Below are 18,531 nucleotides of genomic sequence, written 5' to 3'. Positions count from 1 at the left end.
AGCACACTAAAAGGAGAAAAAGATACTCATGCAAATTTCTATTTGGATATAAGATAAATAACCTTATACAAAGTAAACAGTTTTATCTCTGAATCCAATTTCAAGATTTAGATAATACACCTACAACCATTTTAAGTAAGATAAAGTAGCAGTAAAATAATTCCTGATTGCAAACTACATGGAAATTAGGGTATTTTTTTGGACAACACAAGGTTGAATAATTGAGTAGAGCACCCAGCAACATGCCAGGAACTGGGCCCAGAATATCTGATGGGCTTTTGTTTTTTCATAATGAAAGCCTAATTCAGGAAGAAAACTTTACTAATACTTTTCATCTAACTCTTCAGATTTCTTGAAAACCCAAAAGAAGACCACAGATGCCATGTCAAGAAAGTCAGACTGAAAAACTGAAGACGACAAAGTGGACAAAAATACATCCTTTCTGGAAGCACAACTATATGGCACAGGAGCACCATACTGGATGGACAGGAACAGATCGTCAGGAAGAAACAGTCCACGTTCTACCCTGTGTCTCTCCGATGTTATGTGAACAGTTACACTGATAATGCTCTTCTAGAATACGATTTCTCCTTTCAGAGTGTATTTTCACCAAGAAATACTTTCTGAGAATAACTAAAAGTCCTAGTCCATGTGTGGCTATACCTAGGAAGAAAAAATAATTGAAAGAGCTTTGTTTTTGCTCATTTTAACTAAGAGAAAAACTAGGCTGGGTGAGTCCCTCATCTTCACTCCTCTTTGCCTAAGGATACCTCTTCAGCAAAAACACTACAGGCTTGCAGTTAGAGAAGACATTAGATCTTTGAGCCCTAAAAACAGTTGGAAGTTCTCACTGAGAGCCCAAGAGACAACTCAGGAAAAAGAAAAGTAACTTTATGTGTGAAATGCGTCCCCCCCAAAAGGGGATAAAACAGTAAGAACCTATAATTCCTACCCATACCTCCCTCCTTCAAACTCCTCTTTGATTTTCCTGAGAAAGCAAGTTGCCTCATTTACTTTATCGTCCCAGTCTACAGCCAATGGAAACTAACTGTTAAGACATTATTCTTAACATCCTACTCCTAACGTAAAATAGAAAAATGGTCACGTAACCGGCTCTCACACTGTAACTGATTATTCAGAATAGTTACAATAGACAGAATAATTCAAAGTCATTAACTAGAGACAGTCCTGAACCATCACTGGTTCCTCTTCCTCCAACGTTTGTCTGTTTCAATTCAAAGGAATGCAGAGCTGTTTCTTACCCATCTCTGAGTAACTGCTAGTCCAATGTACCCAGACTAAGCATTCCAAAAGCCTCCACAACCTTCCTGTTCATCCCAAGACTACTCAATTATCTGTCCTCAAGCACTATGCTGACTTTTAATGCCTGTATTCAAAAGCCCCCACTGAACATTAAATAAATTAGAAATTCTTAATCTGGCATGATTAAACTTTTCAAGCCTATAAGCCAATCAGAAAACAGTGAAACACACACATTTTTTTAACCACAGGAGCAGATAGCAAGATACTTCTTATAGAATATTATGGAATACTAGAGGCCCAGTGCACGAAATTCCTGCATGGGGGGAGGGTAGGTCCCTCAGCCCGGCCTGCACCCTCTCCAATCCGGAACCACTGGCTCCTAACCGCTCACCTGCCTGAAGCCCCTAACTGCTCCCCTGCCCGCCTGATCCCCCTAACTGCCTAACTGCTCTCCGCTGCCAGCCTGATCTCTCTAACTGCCTATCTGCGCTCCCCTCCTGGCCTGATCCCCCTAACTGCCTATCTGCTCTCCCTTCCTCTCCACTCCCTTCAGACCCTCAGCACAGGCATGCTGAGAGCTTTCTGCTGCAGCCCCGCCTCCATCCTGATTGGTCGTTACATGACGGCATCCTGGCCGATTTGCATATTCCTCTATTATTAGTATAGATACACAAAATGAGAAAATTCACACTTTCAGTGTAACAAAAGAAAAATACCTAATTAAGCATCCCATCACAAAAGGAGGAACTCTCTTGCTAAGATCAATGAGTAAATTTATCCCACCAAATAACTTTCTAAATATTTAATTTGAATGTTTCCTAAGTTTTTAATGTTATTATTGGCAAAATTAAGGACTAAAATAATTTATTTATCTACAGTTATTTAAGAAGTAGAACATAAAACTCATGGATTAATAGAATTGAAAAATCAATATTTTCATTTCCTATATTATTGAACACATCAATTTAATTCAAGAATACCACAGTGTTTATTTCTAAGGTAATGAATTTGTTTTCTGTGAAACCAAAAAAACAACCTACAACTTTCATCAAGTTATCTGGCCTTGAAATAAATAAGATTAAAGACATGTGCCACATACCAAGAAAATTAATTTACAATGAGGGTTTACACCTCAAAAAACTCCTCAAGTTTTCATTTGTAAGTTGGCTAGTAATAGCAACTATAATATTCCTAATTATAATCACTTCAAGAGTTTAAACAACTTACTTCTGACATTTCCTAAAAATAATTTTACACAGAAATAAGACCAGAGTTAGAATAACACTGAGTGAGAAAGAAAAATAATGGTCGGGTGACTTAATGTTTTGAAAAATATGATATCCATTTTCCATCCCATCTTCTGTCTTTGAAGTTGTCTAAACTGTACAGAGCAAACCATTCAAGAAAGTTAACTAACCAAATCTGTTCAGAACTACATTATAAACAACTCTAAAATAACTCTGCATTTATCTAATACTTGACTGAGAAAACACAACACAAGTTTAAGGAATATTGTTAAAAATATACATTTTTTACTCATGACAACGTTATATTATTAACAGACTCAGTCCCTCAAAATTATAAAATATGCTTTCATAGCAAAGTTGCGTCACTCTCCACTCTTCTGAGGTGTAACTGATAACAGCACTGAATAATCGCCCCACACCCACACTCTCCCAGAGGTACTTGCATTTTTACAGAGACTCGAGTCTAAGGAAAGAACAAACTTTTTCTGGAAAAGAGCTAGACAGCAACTGTTTTGGGCTTTTCAGGCCAGGCTGTCTCTGTCAACTCAATTCAGAGTCTGTCATGTGAAAGCAGCCACCAACAATACGTAAGGCCGAAGGCTGGCTGTGCTCCAATAAAATTTTATACACAAACGACAGGCTGAGGGCCAAGCATGCTCACCTCTGTGTAGGCAGGGGATTAAATTTTCAAGTTTGCTGGCTATGTCTCTGTGTCATGAAGAAATTCACTTCACTACTTTTGGTACTTACTTCCTCTACTCAGGAGTCCAAACTAGATCAGGGATTTTCACCATGTTTTAGTGGTGAATCTCCTTTTGCTAATAAAGATAAAGGTGTGCAGACCAGGCTAGCTGTCCACGCCGCCCTAAAGGGCCCTGGAAACCTTCTGGGGCCAGTTACAGGTCCGTGAAACAATGTGAAATCCACTGGCCAGCTGATCTCCAAGGTCCATTCAATACCAAGAACCAATGTTGCCGTATCTGGCTTCCTCAGCGTCCTACAGGCATCGTGAAAAGGTGAGGGAAGCATTCTATGGATTAGGGGCCTTTGGAAGACTCCAGAAATCACACTGTCTCTCCTTCAATAAAGAAGAGCAGTTAGAAATCAAAATTAAAAAATAAAACAGGTGAAAAGTAGAAGACAATGGACATTTTAATGATGTTGATTCTACCAATCCATGAACATGGTATGTTCTTCCATTTGTTTATGTCTTCCCCTATCTCTTTTTTCAATGTCCTGTAGTTTTCTAAGAATAGGTCTTTTACCTCTTTAGTTAAGTTTATTCCTAGGTATCTTAATATTTTTGGTGTAATGGTAAATGGGATTATTTTTTTTCGTTTCTCTTTCTGTGAGTTCATTATTGGTGTATAAAAAGGCCATAGATTTCTGGGTGTTAATTTTGTATCCTGCTACATTGCCGAGTTACTTTATATATGTACTTAAGATGTTTCCTGCTAAAAAAATCTATTTAAAAAAAAAAAAAAGCTTAAATGTTTTACTACAGCTTACTTTTTTCTAAAGTTTTATATATAATCATTAAATAATATTTCAATAGAGCATATGTAATCTATTTCTGACACCAGCCTTAAAAAGTTAACGTATTTGCGTGTTAATCATTATACAATTAAAAAACAAGTAAGTGGTCATGCCCAGCCAGCATGGCTCAGTGGTTGCACGTCAACCTGTGAACCAGGAGGTCACAGTTCAATTCCCAGTCAGGGCACATAATCAAGTTGCTGGCTTGATTCCTAGTGTGGGGCATTCGGGAGGCAGCTGATCAATGATAATCTCTCATCATTGATGTTTCTATCTCTCTCTCCTCTCTTTTCCTCTCTGAAATCAATGAAAATACATTTTTTAAGAAACAAGTGATATCTACTTAAAATGAGTCAAAGCTAGGACATCTACATAGTAAAAGTTCATCAGCAAGTTAGTTCTAGATTCCAGCATTGAGTTTAATTTTAAAATTTAGTTTGACTTAAATTACTGTCCTTGAAGATAGTCAAAATCTCAAAGTAATAAAAATCTGCAAAATAGAATAAAAATGTTATAGGAGCCCAGAGGAAGATTTTAAATACCAGTGAAATACCATGTACATGACAGCTCAAAATGTAAGCACCAAAGTGATTAAATTTATAGGGAGACAACTGCCTGATACTAAAAATGTTTGTTCCACAAAGTTATGTTTCTATAAAGAAGGACTTATGTGCTGCTGAAACTTAACTCCTTTTCAGCTTTTATTCAATTTGCTATTAATATAAAAGGATATAATTACTTTTGCCCAGTATCTCAGGCTCTCAGGAAAGAAACATCAAGTCATTAATGAACATTTTTAGCTCCTATTCTATGCTAAGGAGTGTCCTAACTTAGGATCCTAACTTAAACTACAAACTCAGGCATGTATTAAATACACCCCCACAAACAACTTATGAAAACAAAGAAATTTTTTAAATGACAAATACCCTCAACTTTTTCCAATAACATTTCTAGCCATTAACTTCTGACAGCAAATTGTTTAACTGACCCCACCACACATTAAGAGCAGTTTATATATATATATATGTATATATATAGCTTGAATGCTATCCTAAAAAGCCAAAACTAAACACAATTGCTCTAAGGCAGAACACAGTACATACTTAAAGTTTTAGTATTACAGCTAATCTTGTATAACATTCAATATGAAAACATTTTTCTTAAAGACATAAGAATGAGTTTATGATATAAATATGAATTCAACGAATTACAGAAAACTATTTAAACAGTTATCTTTTATAAATACTTTATATACAAATATATATTTATTTATAAAAGTGATGATTCATCTTTGGAGAGTGATGACAAATTGAAACTTGAAAATCCTAGAAAAATGACAAAGTATTACTACAAGTAGAAATATGAGAACACACAAATGGAACACATTTTAAAAATGAAATAAAATTTCTAGAATTTTAAACACAGAATAAATCAAAACCAAATGAATTTAGAAAATGTAAGCCTACATTGTATTTTAAATCAATATTTCAATCAATAGTTACCATTTAAAAATAATTTTATTTAAAAATTAGATTCAGTGTTTCATTTACACTTATAATAATGCTCACCCACTGGTATTTTTATCTCTATTTTCGAGTAAGAGACTGCAGTTCAGAAAATAACCATATACTTAATAAATGAACCAAGAAGTTGAATGTATCTATATAACTCCATAATTTAGCTACAGTAATGTAGCTCTACAATCCAGTAAGACTTTCAAAGAGGTCTCCTGAGAATCACTGCATAAACTTATTACAATCATCTATTTTCTATGCAAAGTAAGTTGGACAACTACTATCAGGGCATATCACTCATTAACCTTAATCTCTTTATTTCTTGCCCTTCTGTAATATACAGGCTTACAAGCAAAATACTCAAATTCCCAGCCTCCTTGGTAACTAGAAGTATCCATGTGATATAGTTCCGACTGATAACAAGTACCTAACCTAAGAGGGCTTCCCCTCTGGTAATCACCATACTGTTGTCTGTGTCTATGAGTTTGTTTGTTTTTATTTTTGAGGTATTTTTTGTTTTTGTTTTTGTTTAGCTTAATGCCTTCTTGTTTAAGAAAAATAAGTCCTTAGTTAAGCCTGTTATATGTGCAGTTTTGGGTAACCTGCAGACTAATGCGATCCTAATACAATGTATGCTATGAATCAAGCCTATTGACTTGAATTGTGTTATATATCACTTTGGTAAATTAGTTATAAGATACACTAATGATGTAAAATTATCTAAGGAAACAAATAACAGCAGAGAGCAAATAAATAGCAACTATTAATAATAATAATAGTAACAGCAATATTAATAATATAATAACAAATGGTATACATATTTATGCTAAATAAAAGATAACAGTAATAATAACAAATATTTATTAAACACTCCATGCCAGAGACTGTTAAAGAACTTTAAGGTACATGAATGTATGTAATCTTCAAACCATAGAATGTTGGTAATATCACCATACCCACCCATGGTAAAATTTTCATCAATCCTTGACAAAAACAGAATAATATGGTAAAACATAGCTAAATTTGTTTAGATCATGACCCTTCTATTTTTATGATATTAAAATATCATGAAGTGAGAATAATGAAGAGCAAGTTTACGTTCACTTTAACATGCTTAGTTGGCAAAGTAAATCTGTGACAAATCAATAGCTGAGCCCAGTGTTTTTTGAAATTATAACGGTCCATGGAATCCAGGTTACCTGCTCAGGACCAAAAAGCAGTTTGTTTGACACCAAAGTCCAGGGTCATAAACACGAGGTTACATGAAGGAAATACACTAAATAAACTCAAAAGAACTATTCTGTGAAAACCATTAAAGATATAAATGTGTAACTACAAAGGAAAACAGCCATCCCAGGATATATAAAGTGGGAACAAGGACATGTAATGTAATTTTACCACGTTGCCTCCCATAGAGCTTCTCTGTGTGATGTAGACTTAAACCATACCAGAGCCCGGGGGAGGGGAGGGGATCAAGACAGGAATTCCCACCATTCCAACTTGAGTCTCAGATGATGATTAGGGTTTGGAGATTCTCATTTGGGAATAAAGAACTGCATACATTGTGTCTAAAAAAAGTTTGTGGTATCTCAAATCCAAGGAGCAGAGCAGGCATGAAGATAACATTTGCCCATAAAGCTCGCTCCTCAATTTCTTCCAGCTCTATAAAAGTAGGGGATCAGCCCTGGACCAGTGTGGCTCAGCTGGCTGGAGTGTAACCTCATAAACCAAAAGGTCCCGGGTTTGATTCCCAGGTCATGGCAAATACCTAAATTGTGGGTTCGATTCCCAGTCAAGAGGCAACTGATTAATGGTTCTCTCTCTCCCTCCTTTTCTTTACCTCCCTCTTTCTCTCCCGCTTTCTCTAAAATCAATAAACATATCCTTGATGAGGATTTTTTTAAAAGTAGGGGGATCAGACATGAATAAAGATCGGAAACAAAACTGAAATGCAGGCAAATTCTTCACATTTCATGCCACTGCATTTCAATTTTTTAAACTGTTGTTTGGAAGTGTATGTTTGATCAAGCAGTTTCTTAATGGCTAAAAAATGTAACTCAGCCAAATATTTCTAACAATTTGACCAAGCTTATTCTAATGAATTTGAGTGTGCTTAAAAGAAAACGGAGTTTGCAAGACTACATAATGTAAGGATTATGCACCGGAAGAAAGCAGAAACTTATTGCCTTGAAGGATTCAAATTGTTCCTTATATACAGAACTAGACAAATGTTAAACAGGTTTAGTCTACACCTAACCATTTTCACATTTCTTATTTTATAAGATTTTAGTTGCTTCAAAGCCTGGCCAGGTCTTTTCTTTTTCACTTGTTTCCTCAAACACAATTTATTACTGAAAGCATCAAACAGGAGGGGGACAAATTCTCTTAAAACAAAGAAAAGAAATGGCTTTATATCTTTATAATTGAAAACAGTAAATACCTCCTTGGCTTATAGTTTATTTGTAGTTATCTCAAACATTAGGTCCCACATGCTTTAATCCATCTTCCAGCACCAATTTCAGTTACACCAAAACAGTACAAAGGCCACAAAAACAGAACGCATTCCCCAGTGTTTACCACAAGAGAAGGTGGGTGGCTAACTGGAGGGGGGCTGAGCGGCGGGGGAGGTGCTCCAGGATTGAAATGCTCAAGTATTTACATTGGGGGGGGGGGGGGAACAGGTTTGTGGAAATATTTCTACCTTGAGCTGATTTTAAAAGAAATTGCTTTTTCCCCCCTTTTTGAATCCTAACATAAAAAGACCTTAAAAGTCTAAATGAAAGCACTGAACACACTCCATTTAGACTAGTGTTGTATCATCTACAGCGATAGCTGTGTCTCTGACTAGACGTTTTAAATACGTCTAGTATTTGGCACTCCCTTTCCCCCCTTTCATTCTCACACCTGCAAAAAAAAAAAAAAAAAACAATTTAAAATTTTTTTTAATTCACAGGAAAGGAAAAGGGGGGTGCGGTGGGACCTACAACCCTAATTTCACCTGGATTGACTTCCTTAAGCTGCTACCACAATTTATTTTCCATTTTATTTAATGTACATGAGGTACATTATTTCCTACACATTTTTTTCTTATACCAAATCTTCTAGTTTACTTAAATTTGAAATCATGAAATATTCAAAAGTAGTAAGATATACTCTATCTTGTGAATTTCTACAAAATTCAGGTAGGAATAAAGATGAATAAATAGTTAAGTTATTGTTTTAGTCCTCTTGTCTATTTATTGGTGTGGGGGATGTGTGTGTGTGTGTGTCTCAAATTTCACCACTTGTCCTAATAATTTATTTCTGGTCTCCAGCATCCCACATCTCATTTGGTTATCACGTTTCCTTAAGTCTCTTCCAACCTGTAACAGTTCTTTAGTATTTCCTTTCATACCCTGGACACTTTTGATACTAGACAGTTACTTTATATAATGTCCTTAAATTTGAGTTTGTCTAATGTTTTACAACACCTAGATCAGAGTTTTTTTTAGTAAGAATCCGACCACAGATGTGCCCTTCTCAGTGAATCATGATGTTGTTATGTCTTATTATTGGTGATGTAACCATGATCACCTGGTTAATTTGGTGTCTGCCAGTTTTCTTCACTATAAAAGTATTCACTTCCTTTTATAATTAATTAATCTTGTGGCAAAAATACTTTGAGATTATGCAAGTATTTCAGGTATTTGATAGCATGTTTTTCATCATACTTTCACCCACTAATTTTGGCATCCATCGATGACTCTGGCTTGTAACAATTATGCTATGATGCTTGCCTACGGATAATTTTCTATTTCCATCATACCTTCCACACTTTTAAAAATTGATTTGAGAGAGAAAGGAAGGGAGAGGGAGAGAAACATTCATGTGAGAGAGAAACATTCATGTGAGAGAGAAACATGGTTGCCTCCTGCACACTCCCCAACTGGGGATCGAACGAACCTGAAACCTAGGCATGTGCCCTGTCTGGAACTTGAACCCCAGACCCTTCGGTGCATGGGACGATGCTCCAACCAACTGAGCCACACCAACCAGGGCTCCTTCTGCACTTTTTCTTGGAATTCTACTATAACAAGGAACTTCTCCCCCAACTATTTATTTATTCCCTTATTTACTTATATTAGTATGAGCTCAAGAAATATTTTTTCCCTAGAGGTTATAATTCATTATTTACCTTGTTGCTCAAATTGTCCTCAATTTGGCCACTGGAATGCATTTGTACATGCATCTATTAGATTTCCTTCTGACTTGTAAAAAATGTCACTTCAGTGGGGGAAGGTCAAGTAATTTCTCTGAATGAGGAATCACTGATGGCTAAGATTATTCTTATCACTTCCATTATGGAAAAAAAAATGTACATATTGAAATATCCCAAACAATTGTACTATTATTATACCTCTTGCTTAGCCAAGATTTCATGAACTTTGGTCTTTATTTTATATACATTATTACAGAATTTTCTCACCATTGTCACTATTTAAATCCATCTCATCTTCACACACACCCCCTAACCCACAATCCCCACATATTATTGGTATTTCAGGAACATAAACCCAAACCACTCAGTGACAAAAGCAGAAATTCATTTTAGCCAAAAGGTAATGAGACTTACTTATGCTGAGTGAAAAAAAGCCAATCCTTAAAGGTCAAATACTGTAGGATTCCATTTACATAACATTCTTGAAATGATCAAATTATAACAGTGAAGAACACATTAACCTTTGCCAGAGGCAGGGTGGGGAGTAACTGTGGCTATAAAAGGGCAAGAGACATTCTTGTGGTGATGGAATTGTTGTGTATCCTGACTGTCAATGTCAATATCCTGGTTGTGACACCATACTATATAGTTTTGCAAGATATTCGTAATATCTGCATTCTTTCTTCACACTGCATGTGATTCTACAATTATCTCAACCGAAAAAGTTTATTTTTTAAAGTGAGTAATGAGGTTTTTTTTTGTGTTTGTTTTTTTTTATTGATTTTTTTACAGAGAGGAAAGGAGAGGGATAGAAAGTTAGAAACATTGATCAGCTGCCTCCTGCACACCCCCTACTGGGGATGTGCCCGCAACTGAGGTACATGCCCTTGACCGGAATCGAACCTGGGACCTTTCAGTCCACAGGCCGACGCTCTATCCACTGAGCCAAACCGGTTTCGGCTAAAGTGAGTAATGAGTTTTAACTCTGCAGTGATAATTTTCTATCAGAAGTCAGATAAACAGCACAGTGCCCCAACCCCTAGATCCACTGATTGCTAGTTTAGCTTCTAGGAAAGTTAAAATCAGGCCTCAGCAGAAAAACATCTAATGGCTAATTCTTCTTTAGGGTCTTTTCCTTTCTCAGCTTTTATGTTAGGTAGGAACAAATACTACCAGCTAGAATAGAGAGCAGAAAGGTGCCAAGGGCCAGATGTTATGGTATTTCAATTCATTTAGCTCATATTAAATTTCTGAGAAATTCTAAACCTCCACAATCTATGATTTCCAACTTGCACAAGCAATGAGAAATTACAGCAAGAGGGAGGGTTTTAGTTCCAATGGCGAAACCAAGTTTCCCCTTCAAGTCACTTACATCAATCACACATCTTACGATTAACGAATGTGAAAACACAGAAATGATAGAGCCAAGAGAATTTAAAATGCAAAAGCTAAACTTTCTGCTCCACCAAAACTACCCCACCCACCACAGCCACACTAAAGATAAATCGTTTCACTGACTGAAGAAGAAAAGGAAGTACCTGAATTCAGCAGGAAACACATACTTCATAAGGTTCAGTAAGAAGTGGTTAATTAGCATGTGAGAATAAAGGTGTTTTTATTTTTCCTGAAAAGCTAAAAATCCTATACCAAAATAACGTGGCAATCAGATTATCATTCCCCCCTACAAAGGCTGACATTTTAACAAGATGTATTCAAAAGCTCTAACAAAGCTACAATTATATGTACTCAAACTGCTTCTCCTTCCTAATTTAACATTCATCTATCTAAATAAAGAACAGTGTAGGGGAAGAATAAGGACCTGTTCTCAGACTCACTACAATCATTACATCCCAAGTCAACTGCGAATTGTTATTATAAACTAGAGGCCTGGTGCACGAAATTCATGCAAGTGGGGGGAGGGGTCCCTCAGCCCGGTCTGCACCCTCTCCAATCCTGGACCCCTCGGGGGATGACCGACTGTGGGTTTAGGCCCGATCCTGCTCACAATCCGGGACCACTGGCTCCTAACCACTCACCTCCTGCCTGCCTGATCACCCCTAACTGCCATCCCCTGCCAGCCTGACTGCCCCTAACTTATCTCCCTGCCAACCTGATCGCCCCTAACTGCTCTCTCCTGCTGGCCTGATTGTCCCTAACCACCTCTGCCTCAGCCCCCGCCACCGTGGTTTTGTCCAGAAGGACATCCAGAAGGATGCCTGGAAGACATCCGGTCGAATTAGCATATTACCCTTTTATTAGGATAGACGAATTCACTTTTTCCCTGCTTAAATTCAGACACTCCTCGACTCTTCCCAGGTAGAATGCTTTGGAGTCACGTTATCCTTACAGGTTAAGAAAAAGTCATGTATTTAGCAAGGATATGATAAATCAGACATTTCACATTAGATTCCACACTGAACACATAGAACATACCAAAGTTTAAGGAAAAAACAGTGTTAATTAAAAAACACACACACACACACACACACACACACACACACGAAAATTATATGCAACAACCTGGGGTTTTCCCCCAACAAACTAGGAAATATCCATCACTGTCATCTGCCATGACTGAAACGTACTGGCATAATGTGAGCGAAGTTGGGTGCAATGAGCAGCTGACATATACGTGCACACATTCCGCCAGCCTGTCCAGCAGAGTCTACTGCATATTTCTGGTCCGTCTCCACTGTGCAACTCAGGCGCCCAACCACCGCCAAAGCCTAAAGAACAGACAGACATCTCCTGGGCTCTTCTCACTCGCCTCCAAACCACAAGCTTCTGCGCTCCAGTGGAGTCGCTCCCCACCCCCTACTCACTCACTCCCTTGGCTCCGAGCACGAAGGTCTGCATATATTTTCGTACAATCATGCGTGCTACTTTCATGGCAGTGTGTCGGTCTGGACTCTTCTCCGTGTCTCCTAGTCCACTAGTAGGTGAGTTCCTACTCACCCAAGCCTCAGTCCACCTAACTCACGTAGGAAGACCGCAGCCCCTCCCGTGCTGGCAGAGGACAGCTGTTACAGCACTAATGAATCACATCCTACTTACAGGATACAACAGATGGGTGAATTACTTGCGGGACATAAGTCTCATTTCACCTTTTGAGTTCCCGAGGCTTGGAAAATAATAGGTATTGCATTAAAATGTGCTGCAATATGAAAGGACCATCATTAGACATTGCACTAAATAGTAAATGTACTTTTTTTTTAAATATATATTTTATTGATTTTTTTTTTTTTTTTTACAGAGAGGAATGGAGAGGGAAAGGGATAAAGAGTTAGAAACATCAATGAGAGAGAAACATGGATTCAGCTGCCTCCTACACACTCCCTACTGGGGATGTGCCCGCAACCAAGGTACATGACCTTGACTGGAATCGAACCTGGGACCCTTCAGTCAGCAGGCTGACGCTCTATCCACTGAGCCAAACCGGTTAGGGCAGGACAAAAATGTACTTTCTTTGACTTCATTCACTAAACAACCTCAGGAAGCTATTATCCCCATTTTAGAGATGAGGAAACTGCTACCAAAATGGGGTGAGAAGGAATAGCCCATAAAATGCAGGTATCAAGGAACTATCACCAGTGTCCACACTTCCATATCTCTTTAGTCTAGACCAAAGTTACTTCAGGCAATTACAATTCCTTAAAAAGTAAGTTTTCAAATGACTCAAGAAGCACTGTCTTTCTGTGGTTTTAAAAGTTCTTTATTTCAGAGTTAATTTGTATTTGAGGCATATGCCACGATTACTTTGTCACACTACTTTACTTGAATTTCGAATATCACCAAAGGCAGATCTTACTGTAATCATGTGACTCACGCCCAAAATCCACCCAGATAAAGTTTTTCTTCAAGCCAACAGTAAATTTTAAAAAAGAAAGAAAAAACCCAGTGCATTTTCTTATGAAGCAAAGAAAATCTGACTTCAGAAACTGAGCTTTGAAGTGACAGTGAGTCCTACCTTTCTTATTAAATGGCAATGATAGGAGATTATAGCTGTTTTTGTTTTATGTTTTTCTTATTTAATGTCCTTCCTTTTTTTAAATTTTGATTGATTGACTGATTGATTGGAGAGAGAGAGAAACATAGATCAATTGCCTCCTGCACACACCCCTACTGGGACTGAACCCGAAATCTGGGTATGTGCCCTGACCTTGACTAGAACCTGCCACCTTTTGGTGGGATGTTTCAACCAACTGAGCCACACCGCCAGGGCTCCTTTCTTGCTTTTTAAGTGTTTTGTGAAAGCCCAAGGTCTGGGAAGGACTGCGTTAATCCAGTCTCTCCATACAGCACTGCAGTTGGAGAGATTCATGTTGAACCTCAGCCAAGATATGCAAAGCTAATTATGGAACTGTTAATTACTAAATGCTTAAAAGGTTATTTGAAGGAGACTAATATAGAAGGAAAAAAGTCAATAATTTTTTACCATAAATTTCTCACTTGTTCACAGTCACATGCCAATACAACTTGAAATCAGTATTTCAGTTATAAATATGTAGTTTTTTTAAGCTACAAATTCAAATATCATTGTTATGTAAACTAAATACTTGTGACCAAAAAGGCATAATTTTAGGAGACATGCTTTTCAAAAATTGCTCACAGATCATTTAGTTGTGTTTTATGAACAAAACTGCTTAAGAAGCAAATATATATTACAAGAACCCCAAAATGAGCAAAAAATATAATGAAAGTATAAGTTGTCAAATGAAAATATGAGACTGCTCACAAACAATGATTAAAAAGAAACTCAAACAGAAAATGTGAGTATAACAGACACAATTTTCCCACTAGATTTGAAAGTTAAATATTTACCATAAAAACTCTTTTGTGCAGATTCTCACAATTTAAAGTTCTCTGGGCTAAAGGTATTTTTCAGCCCTCTCATTACAACTTAACATGTATTCTACTGAATGACTCTGCAAGGAATTAAGTCTTTCTTGGACTGTTAGAAACTCTCAGTTCACAAATTCATGCATTAGCAATTAAATCAAAAGGTACAATAGCCAAAACAAAAAATGTTTTTCAATAGGTAAGGACAAAGTAAAATTAACTAGAAGGGGACAAGGTAAAGCCATTTTACATTCACCAATTTTAAAAGTAACTTTTACAGCTAGCTAAAAACACAATAAATTAGGTCTTTAAAGTAAGAGGAAACAATTACACAATAGATGTTTCACCTGAAAAACTGAAAACATTATGTGTTTAAACACTCTACAGAAGCAATTTCAAGGGGTCTGAACTCAACAACTTAATAAAATGGTTTAGAAAAATCACTTTATTGTTTGAAGCCTTGAGGGATAAAGCTGTTTGTAATTTATTTACGTCTTTTACTTCACTAAATTGCTTTGGTGATCACGCTTCCCATTTAAGTGATTAAAGACATAAACCCAAATAGTTTAATAAAGCAATTACTTAAGAGCCCTGTTTTTCAACAGAGGTGCACTGAAAAGTACCAGCAGAACGCTTATAGTGTTCATCATGTACAAGAAGGTTTGTTATTCAGAACACAGCGCCCCATTGACTAGAACTTAGCGAGGTTTCCAGACACACAATATGGGACCCACTTGGATTAGAAAGGCGACTTTTTTCCTCCTCTCAGAGTATCAGGTGAAACAGTGACAGCGACATTCATGATGTCGCTGAAAGGTCAGGTGGCAATTTTTCCATTTCTCCTTACCATTCCTCCTCTCTAATGACATGCCTAAATAAAATGTGTTCCTATGTTCCAGGTGGGCCTGAAAGGCTCCCTAATTGTCCAAGTCCCGTGTTTCCACTGGGGTTCTCACCACGCACAGATTCTCTTCTAGCTAACTACTTAGGTGACACCAGCAACATCACCATGAGTTCTAGGCAACTGATTAACCTAAATACAAAACTATGTATGTCTTCACCAAGTTTTGGAGAGAAACTGGATTGCTGGGGTTTTTTTTTAAAAAAAAAGGAAGAAACCGAATTTAACAAAAATTATTTCTGTATTTTTCTGTATTCTTTTCTTTTGAAGCCCCTTCCTTTCGCCTGTAATGAGAATCATACAAACGCCTTTACCGAGTCTATCCTGAGAAACAGAAGGAAGCATGACAGCAAAACTGTCCCTGTTCATATCCTTCTGTTCGTGATATCAAGCCTTTTTAATGTGTGCTTTTCTTACATCACAAAATTCTCTCAAGCATCCATGAAAAAGACAGTACAGAAAAACTCCCAGCCCTGGCATTAACAAGGCACTCCATAGAAAAAGCACCTTCAACTAAAACTTTCCTTTTTTTTTTTTTTTTTTACCTGAGTCCATTTCAAACGTCAAGCCAGGTGAAGTTGGAAAACATTCACATTCAAACCTACTTTCTCTTTAAAACAACACAGATAAGGGTGAGGGTTTGCATTAGTAATAACCCAATGAACATCAAGGTTAATAGGGCTGACACTTAAGAATGTACAAAAACGCCCTAGCTGGTTTGGCTCAGTGGCTAGAGGGTCGTCCTGCGAACTGAAGGGTCCGGGTTCGATTCCAGTCAAGGGCACATGCCGGGGCTGCAGACTTGGTCCCCAGCAGGGGGTGTGCAGGAGGCAGCCAATCAGTGATTCTCTCTCACCATTGATGTTTCTATCTCTCTCTCCCTCTCCCTTTTCTTTGAAATAAAAGAAAAAAATGGATTTAAAAAAAAAAGGGGGGAATGTACAAAACGTTTTTGGTAGCTTTCCCTCTGTTTACTTTTGTCCATGAAGGTCGGGTGGGGGCAATGTGCTTGCTTTCCGACTGTCGATGAAACTGTCATCCTGTGGTGTCAGTAGCCACTGGCCCACTTCTGACTCAGGCCAAGTTCTATGCCGAGTCCGTCTTTATTCTACACAACTGGCACGGCAACAGGAAAGTTTAACAGTTCATTGACTTGGCACAATCCACATGCTGTCACAGTGAAGGTTCTGTCTCCTACAGTCTTGTTTGGTGAAATACACCCCCCCCCCCCCAAGTAGGTTTCCAATCATTGCTATTCTAATTAATCGACAAAGGCAACACCACTTCCCCATCTCTAATTTCCATGAAAGGCCTCTGACATCATTTTCTGACCTGCCCTGCTAGGTTCTAATATCCCCAGCATGTGTGCTCTCACTTGGCACTTCAAAATGGAATTCTTTCATTGAAATGTGCCTCTTCCACCACACTAACCGGGAACGCGCATTTTCAGAAGACCGATTCGGTGGTCCATTTTAAAGCTAATCGTGGATAAGGAAGGCACACGACACATTTGGAAAATACGTGCCACCTATGATTCCCCCAGGTGTGATGGCTCCGTCAAGGAAAATCAAAAAACGGTACCAGGTGCCATTGCTGGGCCTTGTCCCAAGGCAGCCAATGGAAGATTCTGTTTGACTCCGTTCTCCCCGACATTAAGTAATAATATTCAACGTCAGAGAAGAGCATTTGGATTTGAACAGATGGCATCCAACACTTAACAAGCGCAGCAACTCTTTCAAGAATTAGGTCCTACATGTCTGATGGTCCCAAGGATCAGAAGGGCTTATTTGTCTTAAGAGGGTTGGCAATGAGATATCCTGTAGTCACTATCCTAACGCTTAGGAATATGCGTCATTCTCTAGTCAGCAACTAAGAGAAGAAAAAAAAAAATCAAACCACCACATTTTTATAAAATTTCCCCTCGCTAGTCCAACTTGAAACGACCAAATCCGATGCCAACGGCAATTCCTCCAGTTACAAGGAAGAGGAAAATAAGCCTGAAGGTAAACGAACGCGTAAAGGTTAACAAACTTATCTAATTTTGACGAGGTTGTGCAACACCAAAGGAATCCGCACGGTGCCCTTCCAGGAGGGGTGGGTTTGAAATGCCTGCCCTGCACGAATGTCTGCATTTTAAACTAAAAGCACGAACCTTAGCTGCCCAACTTTTTCCCCCCTTTCATTGGAAAGCTGCATCCCTTTTTCACAAGAGCAAAATAATAAATACACCAACACCTCAATGTTCTACGTTAGAAGAAGGCCAACACATACACGGATAGTCTTTCGCAGACACATACAAGTTTCCTGCAACAAACACCTCTTCAAACACCTCCCACTCCAAAGGCAGAAGGGGCCACAGGCAGGAGAAGGAAGGGGCCCGCGGCCAGAGTGGCCAACCCAGGGGAGGGGACCACCTCCTCTCCCCAGGGCCCCCCCCCCCCCCCCCCAAGATTCACGGGGCCGGGTGTGCGGCTGGGGAGAGGGGACGCTAACTAGACAATTCCCTCCGCTGGGCAAACGTAGGGGGAAGGTCAGGAATGGGGAGGGCAGCGAAAAGGAGGCTGTCCAGGAGGCGGAAAAACAAACCCAGGATGACCAGACTCGGAGACGGGATGTCGCTGGAAGTTGGCGGTCCTATCGGGAGGAGTGGGATGCGCGGGGCGAACCGTGTCGGGAAGGGGGAGGGGGGCGGGGAGGGCGCAGCCTAAGAGGCACCCCACGCGGCCAAGTCCCGACGGGTCTCACCTGGGAGGTCCTCTCCGCGGGGTTCTTCATCACCGCTTGGCGGAAGCTGTTATCCACGTAGGAAGCCATCTCTCCCCGCGGCCCGGGCCGGGGCCGCTCCGCACCCGTGTCGGCCTCCTCCCAGCCCAGCGCAGCCGCTGCCTCCGCCCTGCGCGCTCCGCCCGCCCGCCCGCCCGCGGCTAATGAGCCAAACCGCGGCGGCGGCGGGGCCCGTAGGGGGGCGGCGGCGGCGGGGCCCGGGGGCCCGGAGCGCGGGACGGGCGCGCAGGAGACCTGGCGGGAGAGCGA

The 18,531-nt window shown here is 39.1% G+C and overlaps 1 protein-coding gene across 2 annotated transcripts in view; it reads right to left on the bottom strand.

Moving 5' to 3' along the window:
* The window catches only part of RAPGEF2 (Rap guanine nucleotide exchange factor 2), a 237,033-nt gene extending 218,710 nt beyond the window's left edge, over window positions 1-18,323 (bottom strand). For both annotated transcript variants that reach the window (XM_028152315.2, XM_028152317.2), the window contains exon 1: window positions 18,244-18,323. In XM_028152315.2, the coding sequence (XP_028008116.2) occupies window positions 18,244-18,312 (69 nt within the window). In that variant the 5' untranslated portion in view covers window positions 18,313-18,323. The remainder of the gene's footprint in view (window positions 1-18,243) is intronic.
* Between the last annotated feature and the right edge of the window lie 208 nt (window positions 18,324-18,531).

This window comes from Eptesicus fuscus, chromosome 6 (genome assembly GCF_027574615.1).
Source record: "Eptesicus fuscus isolate TK198812 chromosome 6, DD_ASM_mEF_20220401, whole genome shotgun sequence".
Taxonomy (NCBI): domain Eukaryota; kingdom Metazoa; phylum Chordata; class Mammalia; order Chiroptera; family Vespertilionidae; genus Eptesicus; species Eptesicus fuscus.
This window is presented reverse-complemented; position numbering and strand designations above follow the sequence as displayed.